This window comes from Mastacembelus armatus, chromosome 5, assembly GCF_900324485.2.
Source record: "Mastacembelus armatus chromosome 5, fMasArm1.2, whole genome shotgun sequence".
Taxonomy (NCBI): Eukaryota; Metazoa; Chordata; class Actinopteri; order Synbranchiformes; family Mastacembelidae; genus Mastacembelus; species Mastacembelus armatus.
Genome location: NC_046637.1, coordinates 21,350,753 through 21,367,933, shown reverse-complemented (window position 1 = coordinate 21,367,933; position 17,181 = coordinate 21,350,753). Strand labels below are relative to the sequence as shown.

The following is a 17,181-nucleotide window of genomic DNA, read 5'->3' as shown; positions in this document are numbered from 1 at the left end:
TATTAACTGAAATCAGAGAGTGGATTTAGAGTCATTTAGTAGTATGACCATGGCTATGGTTTATTAAATGTTCATCTTCACCTGCAGTCAGTAATAAGTGGAAATGCTTTTATTCATACATAAAGACAAGAAGATTTAGGTCCAAGATGATTTTGGAGAAGCAGTTGAGTTGGGATGCTGAATATTAGTTTGCTGTTGTTCTTCCTCTAACTCTTTTCAGAAGCAAAGGAACATGAATATAAGATCCTAGCATGTGTAATCTGGGCTGGGGGAATACATAATTGAAATATAAAACTGACTATTTTGAATACAATAAATATGTTTTAAATAATTAAATAAGATGGTGCATGTTTTGTCCTACTGTCTCTTGTATGTTAGTGGAAACACACAAACTACACACAACAGACACAATATATCTCAATGCCCAAGAGAGATGCAATAAAACTGTAGACAAAACAAGCAGATCCAAAAAGAATATTACAAGCTCATTATGAGCTGTAATGAAATACACTGTGCAATGTGAGGTTGTAAATAAACCATCGCGTTTTCATTTTGGGTATTGAGCAAACTGCAATACAGAAATTACAGTGTCATTGAGCTATCTTGCTCCCACACACACACATATATATGTCGCTTATATTTTAGCTGCTCGGCAGAGTAAACCAAATTAGAAAACCGAGGGGGAAAAAAAAAAACAAAACAAACAAAAAAAGAAAACGCATGTTCCTTCTGCTTCCAAAGAGTCAAGTTTTATTCTGCAAATGTTACCTTGAGTGGTGGGAGAGACCATTTTTGTTTGTGTGCTTCTGTTTGCTTTTGATAAAATCCATCCAAATGAGGGGCCTGGAGCTATTCTGACTGTGACACATTCAACACTATACTGTATCATAGTATAATAGCCATGAGGACTAGCATAATGGGCTATTCAAAATAATGAGGTAAACCAAATCATACTGAGATGCACTCTAATATGCCAGTTCACCTATTCACCTTAAGACCTTTAGTTTTCTACAGGAATGTGGATGTCTGATAAACATATCATTATAGATATAACAGGGCACAGAGTCACACAGACAGCAAAAGAAACAGCAACTACAGACATGTCTCTTTAGGCTTCCCCTTGGCTAGGAAATCACATACCATTAAAATAACCCTCTGCAATGTGCTCAATTATTTCCAGCTTATACTGTTGGTTTTCTTGGCCTAACTGTGGGTCAGAGAGGAGCCAGTGTTTGAGGCCAGGGTAAAAGAAAGGGGGATCTCTGCTCTCCCACATTCAGACTGCTTTCCATCAGTTTTGCCTCATTGGTCCCAGTGTAGGTGCTGCAGGAGACGGTTGAGATGAGAATACCACAAATGGCCTGAAACTAATGTTGGCCACCCTCAACTCAAGAGATTTACAACACTCTCCAAAGCCTTTCTATTTTTTCTTTTCTTTTCTTTTTCAATCTCTGCCTGTCCCCCTTTCTCCATCTCCCACCCTCACTGCTTTTCAGTTTTTCAAAAGGAGTGGTATCCATTTAACTCAAGCTGTTTTTCAACCTCTCTATTTCCACTGCACTTCTATCAGTCACGTCAAATAATTTGAAAGCTCGGAAGCATATTTCATTTGAGCACAATGGTAAATCAATGCCATCAAAGGTGCTCGTGGTTCTTCAAGACTGAATCACACGTCAAGATAAAAATGGCCAGCAGTACAATGGAACGCTTGCTCTGTTTGGTCTTTGTGTGTGTGTGTGTGTGTGTGTGTGTGTGTGTGTGTGTGAGTGAGAGAGACGGAGCATTTTTTTTGTTTCAAAGTGAAAGCAGCTCACCCTGAGCAGCTGTCTGAGTGATTTTGGTAATGCCCAAATGCAATTGAACATCACCTATAACCTGACCAGCACCATAAATATGTAATGACAATGAATGACTGAATGACTAAATTGATCAATAACCTTGTACAAAGTGTTAGGATCATATCAGCTCTAAATTACTTGTGCTTTATATATGTATATATAAATATGTCAGTGTAATCACGTATCCTACAGGATCAGAGCCTCTGATCAGTGTCTTGCTGCCAGTTCTTTCAAAGAGCGAACCACTACTGGTGCATCACACACCTCTCTGGGTATGTTATTTGCATCATTTGATGCAAAGCGATAATTACATGCCAAGGGTTATTTGGTCTTTAAAAACCCAGTGAACCTGCCTGTATGAAGACTTAAGTGGGGAACAGTGAAGAAAACTCAAAGTGTCCAAAGCACAGGTGAGCTGATGTGTCCTGAAAGGGCAGAAGCTTTAACACATTTTTCTTGGCAACTTCTGAGACAGACAAGATAAAGCACAAAATCCCCACTGCTCCTCTCCTCTGTTGCCTGTTAGAATGGAGAGCTATTCTGCAGAGAGAGCTGGGGACAGATGAGCTCATGGAGCAACAGAGTCAAATCCCCCATGGTGCATTGCTTTCAGATATGCCTGAGACACACTTATACTGTTTTCACATACAATAAATGCAAGCTGGGAGATGTTCCCACAACCATACACACCGTGTACATTGAGACACACACACTAAAGCAAACCCGCATGGCCACAAACATACACACACATACAAAGGAAGCCCTTGAGATTTAATTCAACCATCTAACACCCAACATGTGGGAAGGGGATAAAAGAGGGTCCATTTCTCCACCAGGGCAACACAATTTGATGTCTCCTCTGACACTCCATGGCCCTGCTGTGTGGGTGTTTTTGAGGGTGAGCGTTTCCATGCTTTGGTTGGAAATCTGCCCTCTTGCTTGGTGAAAGGCGATTTCCGTAATCCAGGAGTGTAAGCCTCGCTGTACAAATGGGCGTAAAAGACTTTGTGTGAGTGTATGTGTATACGAAATGTGTGTGTGTGGGTGTGTGTGTACATGTCTGTCTGGGAGACTGATAAGAGGCCGTAAGTAAGGGGAGTTTGCAGCAGCACAAACCTTATATAGAACTATATAAACATCCAAACTGCAAAAAAACAAAGCTGCATACACATCCTGGTATTAAAGAAACTGACCAGGCATACACACCTGGCAATGGTAAAACAAGGTGAGAGACCAATCCTAACACACTATTACACTAACTATTCCATTAGGCTGCAATCAGTTTAAATTTATGGGTGTCAAATCTACATTATAAATGTTTTTAATGACAATAGTATGATCAGTTGTATTATTATTTTTATTCATTTTCTTTTGGTGTGTTTCCCCGTTTGATAATAATGTCTTAATGTTATCATCTTTTGAAAAATGATATTTGGTAAAATGGTGCTTTTTCCTTGCTGTGCTTTTTCAGTGACAGACTGTCAGATGAACAGTGGTACGCAGATAAAAACAGATCATTAAGGCGTGTCGACAGTACGCCCAACTAAAAAGGCAAAGGTTCCATGAAAAAAAGAGTCTTAAATATAAATAAATTTGGAAACAAAATGTCAGTTTCATTTTTTGCATGTTGCAGCATTTACACAACAAACCAAAAATCTAATTCAACCATTTGGTTTGTTGCAAACTTAATCAACTTAATCAAAGTTCCTGCTTTTAAAACCATCAATCTCCAAAACTATTTAGGCTCCCTAGGCTAAATAATATGGATGTCACAATTGTTCATCAATTCAGTTGTGCTCAAATCTACAGAGATGTATGTGATGTGGAAAGCAGTTCACCAACTAGACTAACAGGTGCAGGAACACCACTGAGAGAGAATACTCCTGAGCAATCCTTAGATCTATTCTTCTGAGACTAAGCATGAAGCACGTATTTGTGTTCTTTCCAAGCAAGGATTATTTTTTCTCTGTGGTGCCCAGAGGCATTGCAGACAACTCACCTGGCATGATGACTTAAATCAGAGACAAGAGTAGCATTTTCGCCTGCTGGGTGTGCTTGATAGAAAATACCAGGATGCTGAGTTTCTTCTAGCTTTGCCCCTCACGGTGATAGTTAGATATATTACACTGTATTCTCCACTTCTTCTCTCTTGCCTGACCCAAGTACTTAGAAAGAATATATGGGTTATAGACCTAGTTTTTCTTTGAATCCTAGCATTTCTCTGCAAAGACAAGTTATATAAAAGTTTTGTGGAGCTTCGAAGCCATTCAACATCACGAAAAGATGTGTGGTATTTTCTGAAATTACACAAAATATCACTCACTCTGACAAGCATATGAGGGAAGGGTCCTCGGGAGTTTTCAGGCACATTGATAGGAGGGATGACCCAGTCTCTCTTCTGTCGCCTCAGTCCACTGGCAGAGGAGCCTCTCTGATGTCTTCGAGGAAACTTGATAACTCTGGGTTGGGAGTCCCAGACTCTTGACAGCATTTCTTCAATGCCAAGCTGAAAAGAAAGAACCACATATATCATATCATGCCACATCCTGCAGTGAATAACTTATCATTTGAAGAATGCTCTTTTTCTATGACAGTTTAGAAGATGAATCTATAAAGTGCTGTAAAATTGCAAGTTTTCCCCTCTGCTAAAATTGAAAATAAAATACTGGGTGTCACACCAACAATAAACCCATTTTGGTGGAGTGACAGAGGCAAAGGAAATGTAAATAAACATTTTTCTTTCTGAATGCTGCTGCATTGCATTTCATAAGGCCCTTGGCAAGACACCTGAGCCTGCCCAAGCCTCCGGCTTCTGCCGAAGTAAGCGAGACCTCCCCCAGGCTACATGGCTGGGTTTTCTCCACAGAGGTGCTGTGCTTTGTCTGCATCCCTGCCCAGATTTTTCAGGCTTCAATGTTATTCCTGCTCAGCCCTGTCTTCTCTGTCCCCACTGAAGACAGAAAACAATGCCACACTCTGCCCCTGACAGAAGCCTTATATCAGAAAAAAACAACATAATAACAAGGGGAATGTCTTGCAGGTTTGCCCACACAGCACGTAGATCAACAGCAACTCACAATAGTTTTTTTTAATTGTTGAAAGCATACATAGCATGTGGACTTTCTAGACTACTACACCGTTCCTCAGTTCAGAATCCGCCATGGGTTTGGGTGTGGTACAGTATTATGGGAAATATATGACAGTGTATACAACCCCTCTGCCCCCCTCAGTGACTGCGCCCCTGGCTACAGCTGCAGAAAGAAGATTGCATTCTTCCTCATCTTCCCTGGTAAAATAAGGGTTAGAAGGGTGTATAAAAGACTGAGTGTTTTCCCCTGATATTCTATGCTGTCCTCCTGTGTAAGATGGTTGTATTGCTGTAATCCAACTAATCCTATTGTTGTCTCCATGGCCCGCATACACACATTCACTGGCAGTGTGGCGCTGTCACCTGAAGCATTTTGAAAATCCTCCTGCTCATCCCACCTGGAACACACAGCGATCACACACGCAAAGACACGTGTGTGCACATGGGCAAACACGGACATGCTGCCATGCCCAACACGGGCCAGCGGTTCATCTTATCAGTATGCCATTGATTTGTCTGTAAGAGAAGCAGACTGTAAGCTACACCTGAGCAAATGTTGTGTATATTTTTCATCTTTTGTTTTAACCGTCTGCACATTCACAGCTCAGATGATTGGACTGCGAGCTCGATGTGGACCTCTGCACGGCCAGGGCTGTGGGTTTAGCTGGGCAGGAGCATGACAGGGAGGGAAGCAGGGTGACCAGGGTGGTTGGTTAGAGGACAAAAGAGGAATGAGGGAACCAGATGTGTTTCGCAGATAAGATAACTCTCATTTCAGCTCCACTCATCCAAAACACTCACAGGTACCAACTGGCACGAGGGAGGAACGGAGCATGCCAGCCTCCTCCACAGGCGGCAGGTGGAATTAGTCTCTCTCTGTGAATGTGTGTGCGTTTTGCAGCTATGTGTGTATTTGCAGATGTTCATTTGCAACAAACAAAAAAACATGGGGGAAAAAAAAACAAACAAAAAAAAAACAAAAAACAAACATGAAACAGAGGATAAACAACACTCTCACTGGCAGATGATGATTCACTGAGGCTGTCTAGATGTCAGTGCATATGGACACTTATGAATTCTGAAGTCATGATGAGATGAGATGAAATAAACTTTATTAATCGCTGAAAGGTAGATTAAATTCAGACATACAGTACAAGCATATGACTGTATGTATCCAGAATGCGCATCCTCATCTATGCTCTGTTCATTGATAAAGTCCTGATTTGTCTTCCTGGATACTGGCAGTAAACCACAGTGAATTAATAGTTGCTGTGTGCCAATCAGCCTTACGATAAAAACAGCCCATCAGGCCTGATCTACGGTGGCTGACAAGGGCCAGTAACGCCCCGCAACAGCCAAAACACATGCAAAAGAGAAACACTGCAACAGCCAAAACACGCGTCTCACTTTGGAGGCTGCGCACTGAGACACAGCTATAGTTTTATATTGCAACAGAATGAGCATCCTCTGATGATTGTTCTCATATGCGCTAATATGTGCTAAAGTGTTCTAATACATTTGTTTACTTGATCAAAAGTGTCATACAACGTTGGGAGATGGGGTGGGAGGTTGTTTTTGCAGGGTGGGTTGTCTGAAGGTACATTTCCCATTTATTACTTTTAAACACTTGGCCGTCATTTTTTACAATACTGTACTTTTATAATACTGTAAAACACGACAGCCAAGTGTTTAAAAAGAAATAAACAGAAAATCTACCTTTTTTATGTCGCCTCTCTAAAAGTTAGCTAAACTTGGTTCATGGCTTGGCTTGGCTGTTGCAGTGCGTTTGCCCTTGTCGGCCACCGTACTGAACATAACCAGGTTGAAGCGTCTGACCGGTCACGCATCAACCTTCCTTTGGAAATGTTGTCAAAACAGAGTGATGGAGAGAGATGATCAGGATAGACAGACATGGAGAGGGACAATGAAAGGAGACATCTTCTATTCAGAGTCTGCTTGTGGATGCTATTAACATAGGGGCTGCATGTGACTGTCACTTTCAAACAGCAAGGCAGATGACAGGCTGTTGCCACTGTGACAATAACAGAATTTCAAAGGAAAGAAAGAAAAGTTAGAAAATCTCCCTGTGGGCTGCAAGGAAGCTGGGTGTTTATTAGAGTATATGGATGTTTTTTTGGGGTTTCTTTTTTTTTTTTTTTGGACTGTGTGTATATGAATGATTAAAGTAGTTCATATACATTGCATTCTTATATAGGGAATCATGAAATGTTGATGCAAGCATGCGTGTGAAACCGGAAGACATCAACATATCTGGGGGTGCATTTGCGTGTTTTATGTCACACAGTTTGTGTGTATGTGCATGAACACATGAAAGGGAGTCAGTTAGTGTATCCCTGATGTGCCCAGGGCTCCTGAAAACCCAGGCAGGCAAGGCCAGCTGGCATTTCTGCTCCTAGGCAGACTGCGCATTGTTGGGGCATCCTTCAGACGTGCAGCCCCCGAGCCCTGGAGCTGACATCTGGAGGTTATCAGTTTGACAAACAGGCGGAACAATACAATAAGTGTGTGCGCTTATTGCCCATTCTCTCTTCAAAGTGGCTCTGAAAACATTGATTCAGGTGTTTTGATGTTATTTTTATGTCTTTATAGCTGCAGTTCCTTTTACTGGTCCACTGATAAAAAGTAGATCATTGCTAGTCTTCAGCCTTCAGTCTCATGATCCCATGAGATCATCTCTTGAAAACTAGTGAAGAAAGATAAACAGTTAAATCGAAGTATTTTAAAAAGTACTCATGCACTTGTTGCTATTATTTGCCTGTTGAGATTTGTAGCCTTCCAGTGTGGACTGTCAACATAATCAGGCCATAATCGCAAAGTGAAAGCACATAGCCACGGCGCAACTATCCACCCGTGCTGGTGTTGCTTTTTAACGACCAGTGGACAGTGGGGTCCCACGTTTCACCCTGCTGCCAGCCTTCGCTGTAATCTACCTTGAACAGGTGAGGCAGTCTGGGGAGAGTGCGGTAAAAATGCAAAGTAAATAAGCACTAAAGCCCAATCCAGCAACCAGTCAACTCTAAATCCAGTGGTGCATAACTGATGGGCTCTAAGCTGGTGGAGAAGGCAAACCAACGTGCCATGAAATCAGTATGAGTTGGAGAGCACTCTGTGAGAGACCCTACCTGCGTGAGGCGCGATAGCCTGAGTACATAAACACAGTAGAAAGGGCTCTCAGGCCAAAGATGCTCTACACTTGAATTGCTGTGGTATTATACATTTGAAAATTAAATAGTAAAATGAGCTGGTCGAGCATAGGGGAATATGCTAATTTCTGCTATTAAAACAAAGGAGTGAGAAGCTAAGCCAGTTATTAAAAGCAAATCAGTGCACTCTCACTGGTGCTATGCAATAAAGCCAACATACATAGGAAGACAGTTCATATAAGGAAATATAAGCAAGTAATATATTCGGCATACAACTTGTTACAGTACAGCATCTTTGTCTACTTATGTGTCTCTCCACAGAGTGAGGGAACAAAACGAACTGCGTTTGAGTTGCCTGGCTTTTAATTGCCACTGGGGAGAGGAGGATATTCTGAGTTGTTTATACCCATCGCTGCCATGCTGATTACGCAGCGATAGGCTGCAATGATCATGATTTTTCTGAAATAACTATTGACTTTCAGAACAAAGAGATGGACTCAGATAACAATACTCTCACCTCTGTGAGTGTTTAGCGAACTGGAAAAGGAAAATGGGCCACGCAGCGCAACAACGCTGCACTGGACTGATTACACTGTTTTACCTTTGATTCCCACAAAAGATATGAAGTGATTTGATTGAACTATACACAAACACTCCTATTTAGTGATATCAGTTTATAATGCCTTTTATATCAGAACAAATAGAAGATGTAAATGAAGAAAGAGATCAAAATGACAGTATGACTTCTAACTCTGCTGCTTACAGTCAGAAAAGTTGCATTTTTACTGTACAATACTGTCAAATGGAAGGAACAGTAATATATTCAGTAACGCACACATGCATGAGATTCTGTTTAGACTATGTGTTCAACCTGACTTTTGTGGTTTGAAGTTAAATATCTCAACAACTATTTAATGTATTGCCAAAAAAGATATTCGGGTCCACCTGCATTAATGTTGCATAATGTCTGGGTATACAACAAGATGGAAATCATCACTTGCCACTTGCCACTGCCAGGCAAGTGGATTTTTACCATAGTAATAACACTGAGGTTAGTATTTAGCCTAAAGCACCACTGAGCCATAAATTCTTTAATAAACCTCGAAATTAAATTCCGATGAGTACATAATGCAGCAAAAAACGAGTCAACCAATGACTCAGTCGACTGAATAAATGTAAAATAAAATTGATCACTTCTAAATGTTAATCGTCATACTCAAGTCAAAAAAGACAAACTGTCAAAACAAAATGCTGATTTTTAGGCCCAGTGGAGGCTATGATTTAATGCCTCACCAAATTTCCATATTTTATGCATTTTTAATCATGTAAAACCATCAGAAATGCCTGTGTTGGGTTGTGCAATATACAAATATATAAATAAATAAATAAAATTAATCACCAACTAAAGTGGTTTTCAGTGTTTGCAGGTATTTCATCATCTATGTACCTGTCTCACATTATCCTGTAGCCCATAATGACATGTTTTATCACTATACTTTTAATGAAACAAGTATTTTTTTAAATTTCTTCTCAGGCCGTACCATCAATTCCCCAGTCAAGAGATTAGAAGTAAACTCTACTGTAGTATCTGAGGAAAACAAATGACAGGAACACATGTAAACACTGTTCTGACAAAAAAAAAAAAAAGCATACTGTACTGTATGTCTGGAAGTTGGCATTCAAATTTCCAAGCGATTAGAAAGAAACATATTTATTTCTTGTTCAATTATTTAATCTTTCTACAGCTCTGCAATGTGGGGAACATAATTATACACTGAAACTATATCACCTGGTTCTTGCAGACTCTACCAGAGTGGAACATTAGCTCAATCAATGTCAATTATTTCCCAGTCTCCATTATTGCACTGCCAGGAGTGGGCAGAATTTTAATCCCCACTCTGCAATTGCTTTCGCTACATGAGTCTTGGGCTTTTTGTCATGATTAGAAACATGACTGAACATTAAGCCCGATGCCGTTCAACAAGTAGTGCAGGAAAAATGATAATGGGTTTGTCGCTCAACAAAGTGCAGCCTGGTATTGGATGTAAGCGACAGTGCTTGTACATTTGGCTCTGTGTAGTTACAGTCTGTGTTCACTAACAGCCTTGGTGGCAAACAAGGCCGTGTCTCTGCTTGTCACATAGAGAGAAGCACTACATCTGTGCTCTGAATGCACTCTTACAAAACTTTACCAGAGACAGCTGGAAACACAAAGACTGTGTACGTGGTGTAGAGGTGTGTGTGTGTGAAAGGTCAGAGAGACCAAATTAAAGATCTTACTGTGAAGGTTAAAAGGTAAATTAGGCAGCATTCATGATTCTGACCATTAAAAGTAGATTTCAGTGAATTTCACCCTGTTTTTTGATCATGTTTGAGCTGATTGATGGGAGCCTTTTTATGTAGATGCTTTCCAGTTTCAATAATCTAATCAGAAATCATAGGGCTGGGCTGTAATAGCATGTTAGTGAATCCAAATCCAGTTTCAAATCTTCTTCTGAAACTAAATCCTGTCCAAATATTTGTTTTTCTTCAAATATAATTAGGGCTGGCTTTCAACGTGTGCAAGTAACTAAAGTCAAAAATAACTACAAAAATGATCTGTTGTCGTAATTTGTTGACAGATTAGGCCAAAAACTCTTTAGATTGACGGCCAAGTTAATGTTCACAACACAATGTGAAAATGAGCAGATACAGTCTGAAATACTGAAAAAATGAAGTAACAGGTGTTACCTATGTGTTTTTAACTGTACACTACACCTTATCTTTCCAATTGTTCTCAGTGTTGAGGTTCCATTGCAGATTTGGGAAGTTGATTAGCATAAAAAGTATATGATGTGTTCAATTCTCTGCAAATTAGTGTACAATAAGCTAGATAATAAATTCCAGAAGAACCTTTCCTCACAAATTATCTAATTACATTACAATAGAAAAAAATATTTTACTTTCATCATTATGGAATAAACATTTTTTCTTATTACCTTTGTCAGTGGTAAAGGATGGGGGTGTCCAGCCAGGGCCAGCTTAACGGTGGTCTCCCAGATGTGAGCATCATGAAGCCCCCGGGCTGTTACCATGAACTGGACAGGCTCTGACAGGTTGGCCACCTCCTGCTCCGTGTACACCGTCCCATCTGGCCTCACACCGAAGTTGGGGTCACTGCTGACAAAGCCCACCTCTCTGCTGCGCTGGCAATCCTCAAACCTCACTGGAGAGACACCGACAGAGAGGAAAAGGGGGTACAGAATTAGAGGGCAGCACAGTGAGGGGTTTGCAAATCCATGACACATCGGGCAAATTTAAGCTTAACTCACATCCATCAAGACGTATCTTGAAATATCTCATCCCTTCTGCTGTCACTTCTGCTTCCCACCTTTCATTTCTATGGTGAAACAAACTACTTATCTGTTTCTGAAACAGAATACATGTGTCGTGTGTGTGTGTTTGTGTCGAGTTGGAGTGGTGCTAATTCTTTCTGATTTCATTCTTTTCTCAAACTCAGATAGCAATGTCAAAACAGCATTTCCCTCAGCTTCTCTGGGGAAAGGAGGATGAGAAAGTCTTTCTGCCGAACACAGGGAACACAGTCTTGAATGACATTTGGAGGGTTCTGCTTGACTGAGAGAAAAGAAAAGGAGGCATGAGGAACCTAATGTTTGCGTGTGCACACGCTCACGCTCACACACACACGCACACACTGCTTCTCTTTAGAGAAATGTGCATATGTGTTCAAATGAACTGTATGGGAGAAATGATGGGTACAGGGGGTGTTTTCATTTTTTCCATTCCACATATGAATAAAGGGTCAGGACAGACCACCGAGACACACACAGAGAGAGACAAGGTGTTGGGATGTCGAGTCCATCAGTGCAGATTTGTCAATGAGAGCTGACATGAATATGCCATTACACCACACAAAACACAGGAGAAACTGACACAGTCTGAGACACGGCAATTTGACAAAATCCTTTCATTTCGTTGTCAAAGTTAATCGACAGTCAATGCGTCATTATCCCATGATTCATAGTAAGAGGTAATGACATAAACGCTGAGAATGAATGATTATTGTTTTCAACAATGTGACTTGTGTTAATGCACACATACATACGAACACACACCCACGTGCCCACTCCCTCTGCCCCCAAGTTGAAAGGCATGTGCTCTGATCTTATCTCCCAAACTGTGGCTCCTGATAACAAGACAAATTGATTTCATAAATCATCCAGGGAACAGATCAGCTGTTATGAGCTATGGCAGCGTGATTTTTCAAAAATCCAACATGAAGAATTGTGCACAGCAAGCTTTTTATCAAGCCATCTATTTAATTTATCGCCTAGCTTCCTGTCAAAAGCAGCTCCCAAATAACAGGCTAATAAAGCGTGAGATCTCCTTGGCCGCTGCAGCTTAGCATCACACAAATGAGGCTGCTTGTTTTCAACCTCTGAGTAATTGCATGCGTAATGGGATGGCTGGTAAACGCAGTTTTGACAATGTGTGCATCTGTCTATGTTGGCAAATGCAATCCATATTTTCATTAAAAAAATACAGCCCAGTGCAGAACATACTAATGTGAGTGATAAGCTTTGTGTGAAATTATTGCCTTGCTTTGGGAATCATTTATCAAGGCAGAAGGGAGGGGATTTAACATGAGGTTGTGACAATATGACACAGACCTGCTTGAATTGTCCACAGATGAATTGTGATGGCAGGCATGTATTATGTAAATGACTTCAATTAGCTTGAACCGAGCAGGCTAATTGTTGTCACTTAGACAGGTCTCTTGTGGTGCAGCTGGAGAAGCGAGGCTTAAGGACACGTGCACTGCAGAGCGCTGCTCATAAATGCATGCGTGCGTGCTCCTGCTCGTGTGTGCATAAATGTAGGAGGAAGTTCAAAGTACGGCTAGTTTAAGAATGCCAGTCCTCAGCTGGTGCATATATTAATTTCAGTGTTAATTCTACAACAAAAACCAATGAGGTCTCTGTGGGTTTGTCTGATGCCTTGTGTGCCGTGGTGGTGCCAGTTGGCATGGGAACACACGTTGTGGTCTATTACATTACCATTGTGAAGCACTGTTAGTGGAGTGTCTTTGATTCATTGTAAGTGCATCGGCTCTCAGTTTACCATTCACCGCCTACTTGCGTGAACCCACAAGGGGCTGGGACCATGACCCTGATTCCTGACACATCTACTTAGTGTGCAGATATTCATAAATGCTTCTCTATTCATTACAATTCTGTTCACAAAGCACATTCAAATCTGGTGGTGGAATCTGATCTACCACGCTGTTAAATGAAGATGAAAGCAGCAAAAAGATACAACACTGAGCGTAGATACTGATAAAGTATGTGCGTGTGTGTGTGTGTGTGTGTGTGTGTGTGTGTGTGTCAGGCAGGGAGAGGGAGAAAGAGGGAGATGAATAAAAAAAGAAGGTGGGAGAGGCAGATACTGATAGAAAGAGAGATAGAGGTATAGACAAAAATATATAAAATAAATGCTAATTAGAACAATTTTCACAGTCTTCAAAAACCCCTTAGCTTTAAGACAAGGAGACTTAATGTGCAAATATTACTGTGGGGTTTAGTCATTGTTGTCACATCATAATGGAAATGAAAACAAGGACACTGGTGATAGCTAATCTGTGCTTATTTATTGTTATTGTTCTCTAGTGCATGTAATTTGTTTTGTCATCTTACGCTTGGCAAACTACAGCATCCCTTTGTACAAAAATTGAATTAGAAATGAATAAATGTAGACAAGGCTTCGGGGCATTTTCTAAACTGACGGCCCCGAAGGTCAGTAATCCAACAGTTCCCAACAGCTTCATTTAAAACAAGATCTCACACATACGTTACCACAGGTTCAATCACTGCGGCCACAAGACTTAACTTTGCCACCTCGTCAGCTTTTGTGGAGCACCAGAGACAGAGGACAGGACTAAGTGTTGGTCTGGCCTCTGGCCATGTGAAGGCTGATGATATTCATGGTATAATTTGTAAGTATTTCACAACCTGACACTTTGCACTGCATATCATCTGCATTCATCAGAGCACATTTTTGCTATTTTCGCTGTGTTGATGCTCACATCTGATGATAAAATGAGACTCTAGCACAAGGTCATCAGACTTTGACCGTGGCTGCACTCACCAGCCATCTTTTATAAATGCTAAATAGGTAACTCACTACACAGAAAAAACATTTTGTTAATTTCAACCAATCATTTTACGTAGATTCAGTTCCAATTAACTTCTTTCAGTGACTTTTTGGCCACTATTGAAGATCAACAAATTTTCTAAAGGATGATTTCTTAAATTACAGCCACTAGGTGGTCTTGCTTAGTCAGCATGCTTGCGTATGTAATTTTAAAGCATAGTCCACAGGACATAGATTAAAATGTGAATTTATGTGCTGAAATTACTATACAATCTTTGTATAGTACTATAAAATATACAGTGTTTCCAGTGCATGGGCGTGGGTAATGTACTGTGTTGGACAGCTGATAATGCTGATTCAAACAGCCAGCTCAGCGGTTCAGAATCAGCAAACAATGTAAACTATAAAAATAGAAACAATTTTGTGCCTTGCTGGTTAGGGTAACAGCCTTCTGACTCAAAGATCTATTGTGTCAATTGCCTTCTGCCTCTGTATGTGTGAGTACGTGTGTTCCTCTACTTTGTCTTGGTTCGCTCTAGTTGATGGGAAAAACATCAAGGCTATTAAACCAGTCTAAGTGTGTGTGTGTGTGTGTGTTTGCCACTATGCATTTTGTTCATCTACAGTGTGTATATGTGCAAATGTGTATGTTGGTGCAGGGTGTTGGTCTGCCTCTGTGTGTCACTGTAAATTTCTCTCAGTGCATGTGTATGTGCTTGCACTGTGTAAGTACGTGCATGCTCCTGTGTGTGTTCTCTGTGTGTCAGAGTGTGTCCTGTATATATTAGTGCATGCTGCCATCCACAGCAGTGTTTGGCAGGCTGCAGAGACTGGTGTCATTTTGCTTGGCTGGTCTTCTCTGGACTTGTACAGCACAGAACATGCCATCCAACAGAGCGGCTAGCGTGGCACAGACGCGGCTAAAACAGAGTGGGCAAGCAGCCGTGACCACCGACCACCAAAGCCTCCACACATACACACAAAAGAGACACACAAAAGAAAAAAAAAAAAAGGAAGAGAGAGATAGAGACACGCTTATGCTGTTTGACCCTTCCTGCTCCTAGATCCAGGACAATACCCTAGAGGAGGCCAAAATAGCTTTTGCATGGAAACATGACATGTGCATAATGCTGATGGCAGGTGCAGTAGTAACTCCGCACACCCTGCTTTGTGCATCCATATGGAGAATGCCTGCCTCCGCATACGCCTACACCATGTTCACCTGTCGACCATGCACGCCTCCCCTCTCCTCTTTCTGTCACCGTCTCCTCCCTGTCTCCTCCACTTTCTTGTTTTCCAGTGTCACAGCCTCTTCCTCCTCCTCTTGCTGTCCTTATTTTAACCCTGTTTAACACCCCCCACCCCTGACCTGTCCTCATCAAAGCTCCTCCTCATGTATTCCCTGCAGACAGGAGGCATTTGTTCCCAAGAAAAAGGGGACAGCAAGTCTGAGGAGCTGAGGACCAAGCCCAATTATTAAAAAAAATAAATAAATTGGCACCCTGGTGGGTCGGTTATTACCATTGTTAAAGTGAACTGAGATAACGGCACAAAACAGCCAAAAAGAGACTCAAAAAATACATCACAAAAAAGATTAGGATGACAGCAGTCTAATTTTAGCATTTTCATGCTTATTAGCTGATTTTAGAAGTGATTACGTGATTTATGAATATGACTAAGATGGATCTTTTTATAGATCATCACTTTTATGTAACAACCTTTCTAACTTTTCTTACTGAAGCCTCCCTTTTATGGTTCTTGCTTTTATTCTGTATTCTGATCTGTTTTTAATGAGTTGCAAAGTGCTTTGTTTTTTGTGATTTGGGTGATGTACAAGTAGAGAATATGACACTAGCTATAACAGACAGCAAACCCCCCCAGCCTGAATGGGCTGCTGTGGGACAAAGCTTCCCATCTTTGTGTGGAGAAAAGGGTTAAACATGTCACTGTGATATACTTCAAAGTCAGGTATGTTATGAGCGGAGCTGATAAATAGGTCCAGACTGAACATATGGAGGTGTTGTAGTTAAGGTACTGTTCACTGCAGCCATGGCACAGTGCTAAGTAAACATTCCCAATGGTCTCCTGCTGCTTTCCTCAAGCCAACAGGAAAATCATCGCCACCCACTCAATTTGCAAATAACAGTATTTGTGCCAGGCTGAGGATGTGATAGACAGCAGCACTGCGCACACTGACGAGTAAATCAACACCGCTAAAATACAGAACATACTGTATGTAAGAGGCTGTGAAGCGCTTGAGAATGAAGTGCAAAAAAGACTGTGCCTTTGGTTTAATCCTGTACAAATAAATAAGCACAGATTAAGAGTAATTTGAGAAATATCATTTCTTCATTTTAATAACTCTGAATCATTAACTAGAATTCTAGAAGTCCACAATGACTGCGTGTCATTATAAATGATAGAACTGATTTAGCTCAACGCTAAGAATTATATCTGAAATATGAATGAAACGCTAGGATAGCCGGGTATTTGTTTTTAAGTACTCTGATAAATAGTGTCACTGACAACAGCTGCACTGCATGTGGCTCTGTGAAACTAAATCTAGAAACCTAATTTACAAGCTGAGAGATTACACCTGTGAATTCCACGTGGAAATCTACAGTTTATGGCAACAAACTCTGAGTCAAGTGAAAGCTGTACTTTATCCCCAAAATGTCAGCTTTTCAGGACCTAGGAGACACAGCTTTGTGCTTACCTTGACTGCTAAACATTCTTAACTGTTCTCATTGGGGAAGCAAAACATTGTGATGAACTAAATAAAAAGTGCATGCAATCCTCCAGTGTATGTGTAAATATGAAACTACAGCAGCTAAAAATGTACTGAAGCTCATTTGAATTGTAATATTCTCTCCACCTACAAGAGGTGCAATTAGAAAAGTTTACACCTTTCAGTGGGTGATTTAGTAACTGTAGTAGAGCA

General features: G+C 40.9%; 1 protein-coding gene across 2 annotated transcripts in view; it reads right to left on the bottom strand.

Annotated features, from left to right (window-relative positions):
- cdh4 (cadherin 4, type 1, R-cadherin (retinal)) overlaps positions 1 to 11,251 on the bottom strand; it is a 56,721-nt gene extending 45,470 nt beyond the window's left edge. For both annotated transcript variants that reach the window (XM_026306967.1, XM_026306968.1), the window contains exons 1-2: positions 11,069 to 11,251; positions 4,162 to 4,344 (exon numbers count right to left, since the gene is read on the bottom strand). In XM_026306967.1, coding sequence (XP_026162752.1) covers positions 4,162 to 4,344; positions 11,069 to 11,164 — 279 coding nt within the window. In that variant the 5' untranslated portion in view covers positions 11,165 to 11,251. The remainder of the gene's footprint in view (positions 1 to 4,161; positions 4,345 to 11,068) is intronic.
- Between the last annotated feature and the right edge of the window lie 5,930 nt (positions 11,252 to 17,181).